At 47.3% G+C, this 8,253-nt stretch overlaps 1 protein-coding gene across 2 annotated transcripts in view; it reads right to left on the reverse strand.

Annotated features, from left to right (window-relative positions):
- The window catches only part of LPGAT1 (lysophosphatidylglycerol acyltransferase 1), a 66,542-nt gene extending 58,896 nt beyond the window's left edge, over positions 1–7,646 (reverse strand). For both annotated transcript variants that reach the window (XM_074897166.1, XM_074897165.1), the window contains exons 1-3: positions 7,436–7,646; positions 6,971–7,117; positions 6,271–6,538 (exon numbers count right to left, since the gene is read on the reverse strand). In XM_074897166.1, the coding sequence (XP_074753267.1) occupies positions 6,271–6,508 (238 nt within the window). In that variant the 5' untranslated portion in view covers positions 6,509–6,538; positions 6,971–7,117; positions 7,436–7,646. The remainder of the gene's footprint in view (positions 1–6,270; positions 6,539–6,970; positions 7,118–7,435) is intronic.
- Between the last annotated feature and the right edge of the window lie 607 nt (positions 7,647–8,253).

Below are 8,253 nucleotides of genomic sequence, written 5' to 3' on the forward strand. Positions count from 1 at the left end.
TTTCACATGGTTCCTAAAAGCCTACCATCAAGAAAAAGAACAAAAAAAAGGTACAGAGAACAGGGACACATCTCTCAGGCATTCTTAGTCATATCCTTTCAGGCACTCAACCAGCAATGAAGGGAGAAGTAAGTTGACTAGTGTGAATAGATACACTAAAAACAAGCCCAGGAGAACTAGGATGGATGAAAACACATCCTAAGAAGAACAAACTCAGTCATAAGCAGGAATAGAACCCAGAATTCCCCAAACTTTGTCCTCCTTTGGCCATTAGCACATAAGCTAAAATCAGAGGCATCCCACAGCCATTTCTGGATTTAAAATTAAATAATCACACCTCTCTGTATAGGTAATCCTCAGTAATTTCATCTTTACTATCCTTAGGCAGATGTGACAGATTTGGTATGCTTCCAACAGTATTTGTATTATCCAGAGTAGGTGAAACCAGAGCAGAGACTAACCCACTCAAAAAAAAAAAAAAAGAAAAATTGTAAATAGCAACAAACAGCAAAAATATCACTAGCAAAAAACTAACAGTGTGTGCTTTTACTCTAAGTTTTGTGCCAAAAGGCAGTAGCTTCCTAAAAATAAAATTCAGAGAGCATCTCAATACCTAATCTTTTGGAATGATCCTTTATAGTTAAATGATAAAATAGAAAAATGAAAGATAAGCTTTTCTGCTTTTGACACTTTGCTGACACTGGATGAACTACAAAGTAGTATTGGTACTGTAACTCATGTTCCAAAAAGGAGAGAAGGGAATTTCCTGGTGTGCTTTTACATATTACTAAAATAGGACAAGGGTCACTGTATAGCACTCTTTACAAACAGACACATCACTTGCACAAAGAAGTTGACAGTAAGTTCACTGTACTGCTTACCTCCTCTTACTCAAAGGCACAATGAGCCCTTGCTCAGGCTGCAGTAGAATCTGCTCCAATGTCCCCAACTCATTCAACTCTGACCTTTTCTTATCAAGACAGCTCACAAATTACACACAGCAAAATAACTTCAAAGATCCCTGCTTGATCTCAGCATAACCTACACATAAATCATACACGTCAGAGAAAGCTGCATTTAAACCAAGGATTATCTAGAAACTCAACACATAACCATAGCATAAACTACAAGTTTTGGTGTGGTGTGTTGCTATCCAAACCTATTGAGTCACATCAGGTACCTTTGCACATTCAAAGAAAATACAAAATGAGAACAATTTTGCTTCTCCATTTCACACACTGCCTGATCTCAGAACACAAGTAGTTTCCTCTACACCCCTCCCTGCCAAGTCCTCAGAGTAGTAACCAATCCCCAAAACAAAATATTGCCAATTAAACATCATATTGTAGGAACAGAAGAGGGTAGGAAACAATAGCAGGGTTAGAGGCATAGATAGGTCTCCTGAAATAACACCTCCTGCCTTACTTGGGGCAAAAAATTTACTTTATCTCATCTGCTGTTCTCCAGCTTCTGCCACACTTCCTGCCCGAGGAGAGGGGCCAACTTGTCATGAGAGGCAGTGCAGACAGCCTACACTGCAGACAGTGTACCAAGGAAGTGTTGTCACAGCAGCTCCACCTGTATCTTTTACAGTTCTGGAAGACAAAAATATTCACATTCTTAATAGATTAGAGGAGTTGAGGCTGTGACTGATAAAACAGACACAAAGAAGATTTTGAATTAGAGAAAAAAAAAATGCGTGTCCGGTGAAAAAATTATAGAGTGGTGACTATTTAATCATACATACAAATCAGCCAATAAATTTTAAATCATTTGAGGGAAAAGGAAGACACAACTAAAAATCCAAATCTCAATTTTATTCTACTTGGCTCAATAACAAGAAGGAGGAAAGGGAAATTCTCCTTGCTTGACAAAATTTGACAATTCTAACAGACACTTCTTAAATGTCACCTTCCCAGCTGACAGAGTACAGTAACAGGCAATACCATAGGATTAGTTCACTTTTTATTAAGCACTGCATCATTGTATCAGTAAGCATAGTCACACCACTAAGATTTTTTTGTGTGTGGTACCAAGGGTGTATTACCCTTCCTTTCATCAGCTCACAGCCCAGCAACCTGTCCAACATTATTGCAAGCCTGTGTATGTCGGCAAGGGGCTGAAACAGAAGGTTTTGTCAAGTTGTCCCGTTTACTGCTGGGGTATAGAATACTCCAAGCACAACTCTCAAGGAAACCCATTCCCAATACACACACAACCCTGCTGACCACATGCAACCCTTCTCTCCCAGGGTGCTCTGACAGGCAGAAGAGCGCTGATGGTTGCTGTGGACATAGGACACTGACCCTGCCCGCCAGCTCCTCCTTGTCCCCAGCCAGAGTTACAGGCTGAGTGGACACGCACCACCACTCCCTGCAGTGACACTGAGCTGTGCAGAGCATAAGGTGAGCATCACGAGTATCAGGGCTGCATTGCTAACCGATTACTCTGCTGTCCCACAGACTTCTAATTGCAATATGGCAACATCACTATCACAGGCTAATGCTAACTTCTGCATTTAGACAGCAGAAGACAACAAAACCGTTTGCCTAAGCGTATTTACGCAAAGCAAGCTTCTTCTCTAGCAGTCCTAATTTTAGCAATTTGATTAGATACAGGGATATTAAACTTTAGTCTGCAACAAGCTACTTGCCCAAAGAAGTTCAAATCTAGAAGATGACTGCTTTAAAACTAGTTTTGTAGGTGAGCAGGAGGTCATCAGAAATTCACTACCACAGATATGCTCCATCTCCCTCCCATTACATCTACTGCACAACTTAGTGGTTTCTGGTTTACTTGTATATTAAATAACAAATTGTAGTATAGGGAGAAAAAGGTACTTGCCAACAAAGGATCAAGCACTCTCGAGTTTGCTTTTTTTAGAACGCATCTTCCAACAAATGCAGGAAATATTAAGTGTTATTCAAAGGTGCCTTTCAAATCACACTAATATGCAAATTCCAAGTGTCCTAACTGAACAGCTCCTACAATGAGAGCAATACATTTATATAAAAAGCCTTAGAAAAAGAAAAAGGCTTGGAAGAGTTAAGGCCTTTCTGAAACCATATAAAAATAAAATAACATTTCTAGACTATCTGAACATTCTTCATAAAAAGATAAAAAGACACTCAGTTTTGCTTTTCATAAGAAACACTATAGAGTTCAAGAGAACAACATAGATATTTATCATACTCTGCCCTTCAAAAATCAAAGGCAACCAATTATACCCAAGTTCTCTCTCATACTTGCATCTTAAGAAGAAAAAGATTAGGGAAAGAAGTGACCTTTGAAATTTCTCTTTCCATTCCTTCCTTTATTTTTCTTGTCCAGTTATACGCTATCTCTTTACATAACATCAAGTACCTCTGCAAACAGAAACACCTACATTTATCAAAAAGCACAGATTATAACTGCTGATATAGACACAGATCATGTAACCTCTGTGACAAATCCTCTAGGAACCTAGCACAAAACCACAGGTTTATGCGGGGGTGGAGAGAAGGGCAGACCTAGTTCATGAGTTTTCCTCAGCTCTTTCAGCTTTTTTCAATAAAATATACCAACAGTTACGCAAGAGCGGCAAAGCCCAGAAGGAAAACCTAGCACTCACCATACTGTCGTCATCTGGTGTTGAGCTCTCTCCTACACAAACTTACAGGGGGGGAAAAAAAGTTTGCCCTGAATCTACTTTGCAAGATGAGTTTAAGTCCCTAATTTCAAATGGTTTCTGTCACTTTTCACTTAACAGGACTCAAGCTCAGAAGTGGAAAAATTAAATAAATTAAAAAACTGAAACACACCTTCAACACAACCGAAGCAGAACGCTACCTCCAACTAAAAGACAAGTAAACTTATTTAGCTAGTTACCCTCTCAATCAAGAAGGAAAAAAAGAATCTCACCAACTGCTCTGCTACTCAAAAGAAAAAAAAAATCCTTAATTTTCTCAGTGAACCCATACACACCTACCACCTTGTATTTACTTTTGCAAAGATGGAACATATTGAAGTCAGTCTTTGACTTAGTTTTTGGAATTGAAAACAGAAGAATTCCGGAGCAGTATCTCTTTCAGATGCACGCAAGTCTTAGACACCAACTCTAATGAAGTAGTGTTTCAGTTCTGAATTTGTCATGTTGTACTCTATAAGAAGAGGGGACCTAGCGACAGTCTTTTGTAAATCTATCAATCTGAAAACAGACACATAAATTACTCTGGCTACATACATCAAAGCCAGAAAGACACTTTCCAGGTTTGTTCTGCATGTGGTGGTGAGCACTGATGAGCGTAAAGAAAGAATAGACAAACAAACAAGCTATTCCTGCTATTTTATAGCTTTCAGTATAAAACATGTTAATGTCTTCGTACCAAATAAAATATATTTAAACTGAGACTTTGTACAAGCATTTGCTTAAAATCCTCCCCAAAACAAAAGCCATGCTTTATAGTGAAAAGCAAAAAGAAGGGCCTCCTTACCCATACATCATCCCAGAAAACACTTCTGTGTAGCTGTTTGCAAATGATACTTCAAACAAACATACTAAGACATATCAAGACTGTAAAACAAGTGATTTCAAATTGTCAAGATACATCAGCAACACCAATCAACAGATGCTTCAGGAAGACTCTGATATGCAGATCATGCTAAGACCACTTTCCAAGCAATAGGCAAAAGAAACCACACAGTTCTGCAGTCAGCAGCAAAACCGTCCCAAGAAAACTGTATTGTCATGGGACAATGGCTTGAATTTTAACCAGCACGTTCAGTATACACAGCAAATCCCCAGGGTCATATGCTGTATGACTTTAACATTACTATTATGCCCATAAACTTTCCCATTTCCAATTAATAATACACATGACACCTTGAAAGTCAATCCTTCCTTGCAGAAGGCCTTTAGGCTTTAAGGCATAAAGCAGACTTAAAAATATACCTGCCACTGCAAATACTATGTGGACTTCTTTTAATCAGCAAATACAAACACATAAAAAGATTTTTTGAAACAGCATATCTGGAAAGCTTGAGCCGTACCAGGCAAGGCAATTTTGAAGCAGTGCAACGTTGCGACAGTTCTAGCCCGATAGACCAGAATCTAGCTTGCTGCTGCCACCATCTCCTTAAGAAGAACTGGAAGCTCACCTAGAATATCCACAGAAACTTTGTGCATCTCGGAAAGGCACACGACAGGGTACCAAAAGGCACATTGTCACAGAGGCTTCAGCTCTTGTAGCCTAACAAAAAGAGCGCTCCATCTGGGTCAACACTGACTCTCTGACTAATCAGGAGTCTGACCAGACTCCAGAGCTGTGTGCTGACATTCCTTTTTTTTTTTTTTCCTTGTTTACATGGACAAGACCTGCGGATGCAGCCTGGGCAGAAGAGAGGGAAAGAATTTTAGGACTGTTCATATTTTGTACTCAGTAGATTAATTTCCTCCCCTTTCTAAGGTCTAAGCACATACAAAGAATCGATGGCTGTTTTCTTGCACGAAGTGCAGTAGCCAGGATGAAAATCTGTGTGTTCAAGGACAAGACTAGAGCCTTCCTGAATATTTCAGCTCAGTCCATCACCTTGATGAGCCTGTGAATACTAGCAACCAAAAATAAGTTCAATAATAACTGCAAAGCAAGCATGCAGAGGGGAAAAACCCTACAGATTCTGTAATTAGCTCTGCTAACAATAAATGAAGAGCCATACAGTAGAGAAACATTGCGTATCCCTATTTGTATGAAAGAGGTTCCCGCTGTTTCCCTCCGTTCTGAAGCAGCACAAAAGACAGTCGCTCTCGCAAGGAATAGAAGACCTACTCTTCTGACATCAGCCTCATGTCGAACTTCTTAGCCTTGTGTCCTGACAGCTTTAAGTGGAGATGATTCAGAGATGCATAGACTTAATAAAGAAAAGTTTGGCTCTAGCAGCTACATGCACAGTACAAATCCACCCTCTTTTGATCAGATGTATCTTCTTCACGTAGCGCTAAAACAAAGCGATCATGATACTTAGGAAAAATCCTATTTCCGTTTATACTAAGAGAAAATACGGATTGAGAAACTCTTATTTAACACGTAGGTTTGTACCTATAATTTAAAAGAATGTTTCAGTACATTCAGCATCTCAATCAAGAGAAACAAAGCACCTGTACAAGAAACCTGAAAAACATCCCACATATCCACTATATTTACATATTCCCCTAAACATCCCCATTCTAAAGCATCTTTAATACTTATTTACATCTTTATACGTGTACATTTTGAATTAATAAGACATTCTTACCTGTATATCCTGCCCACCAGCCCCAGGAAGCCACCATAGCTAAAAGCCACTTAAATAACACTCCTTCGATATACCAGAAGCTTTTACTATCCAACACTCGGAGAGGCTGCAGCATAATTAAATACAAGACGTAGGACGGAATAGCAACCAGGTTATTGGCGACCATAAAAGCGAACCTGAGGAGTGCTTTCAGACAGGTATAGCCCACCCGCTGGGCCTGCTCTAGAGTCACGGCCATTCTCTTCAGAGCGGAGGGCGCGGGACCGTCCTACGGGGAGAGGAAAAACAAGGCACAGGTAGCGCTCCCCGAGCGGGGCGCGGCGCGGCGAGGCCAGGCAAGGCTGCCCGCCGGCCCCGGCCCCGGCCCCAGCCCGCTCCCGCCGTTAGTGGCGGGGCAAGGGGCTACCGCCGCTCCAGGGGGGCACGAAGGAAGCGGCGCGGCACCGCAGCGGGGGCCGCCTCCCCGCGCCTCTCCTTGGCGGGCTCCGGGGGACCCTCGCCCGCCCGCAGCTCCCCTGAGGGGAACACGCGCGCGGTCCCAGCCGGCCTCCATCCCCGCCCCCCCGAAAAAAAAAAGGTCGCGGGCACTAAGGCGGCTGCCGGCGGCCTCTCCCCCCGCCCCGGAGCGGCTGACAGGAGCCGGGGCCCGCGGGCGGCGCTGAGGGGAGCGGGCGGCGGCGGGCCTGGCCGCGGGACCCACCTCCGGCAGGGCGGCGGAGCGGCGGCGGAAGCGGCAGCGGGGCTGGGGGAGCTGGGCCCGGCGGTGGCGGCAGTCCCGGCTGGCGGCGGCTCATGGACCCGGAGGTGGCTGGCCCGGCCGCGGCAGCGCTACTCGCCCTGCGGCTCCCTGCGGAGAGAGGGGGGCGGGCGGCGTGAGCGCGGGGGCCGGCGGGCGGGGAGGCGGGAGCGCCGGGCCGGGCGGGCAGGCGCAGAGCGCGGGTTCACCTCGGTTCTCCTGCGCCGGCGGCTGGGCCGGGCCGGGCCGGGCCGGGCCTCGCACCCCTTCCTTCCCTCCCCTCCTCTCCCCTTCCCCGCCTGCTCGGCCCGGCCCGGCCCGGCCCGGCGCCCCGCGGGCGGGACCGCGCCGAGCCCCGGCCCCGCAAGGACAGGCGGGAGCCGCGAGCGGGGGAAGGACCCTGCACCTGTTGGGGGCGAGGGTCCGTACCTCAGCACCGCCGCCTCTATCCCCGCCGCAGGCAGCGCGGGCCGCCCGGGGTTCATGCCGGCCGCTGGGGCCGCGCTCCCGCCCCCGCCGGCTGCGTGTCCGCCGTGACCGCCCGCTCGCCGCCGAGAAGCGGGGCTGGCGCTGCAGCGAGCGCCGCCCCCCGCCGGAGAGCGCGGGCGGCTGCGCCCCCCGGCCCCTCGCACACACACACACACACACGCCGGCAGCGGGGAGCGGAGCGGGCCCCGCCGCCCCCGGGAGCGCCGCCCGAAGAGCCCCGCGGGCCGCCCCGGCGCCGCGGAGAGGGCAGAAGCGGGGCAGCCCCTGCGGCGGCACCCGCAGCTTCTGCTGCCGTGCCGGAGGCCGGCGGGGCCGGAGCGGGACGGGCAGGGAGCAGCGCGCCCCGACCCCGCGCCCCCCTCCCCGTGGCGACCTGCTGCTTCAATGGCCCTTGGCCGCCGTTTTCATTACAGCCGGGTAAGCGGGGAAGGTGCCAGAGGGGACACCGGGCGCAGGTCCCCTCGGCACCACCAGAAAGACCCTCCCGGCCCGGACAGCAACAACGCATTTTGTTTCGTCGCTGTAGTCCTAAATCCCTTTCGCATACTTCTTACAGATTAAATTCTCAAGCTTTTCCTTCTCCCTCATCCCTCGCCTGCAGCCACAAACCCCCTATTCTGCTGCCAGAACCCCCCCCCCCCGTGCAAGGTCTTCGACAGACAGTGGCACTTGACCCCGCCCCAGAAGCAGCCAAGGGGGGAGACTTCACAACCCCCTCCAGACAACCTGCACCCCCACAAAACCGCTCCAGGGGAAGG

Source organism: Athene noctua, chromosome 1 (genome assembly GCF_965140245.1).
Source record: "Athene noctua chromosome 1, bAthNoc1.hap1.1, whole genome shotgun sequence".
In the NCBI taxonomy this organism is placed as follows: Eukaryota; Metazoa; Chordata; class Aves; order Strigiformes; family Strigidae; genus Athene; species Athene noctua.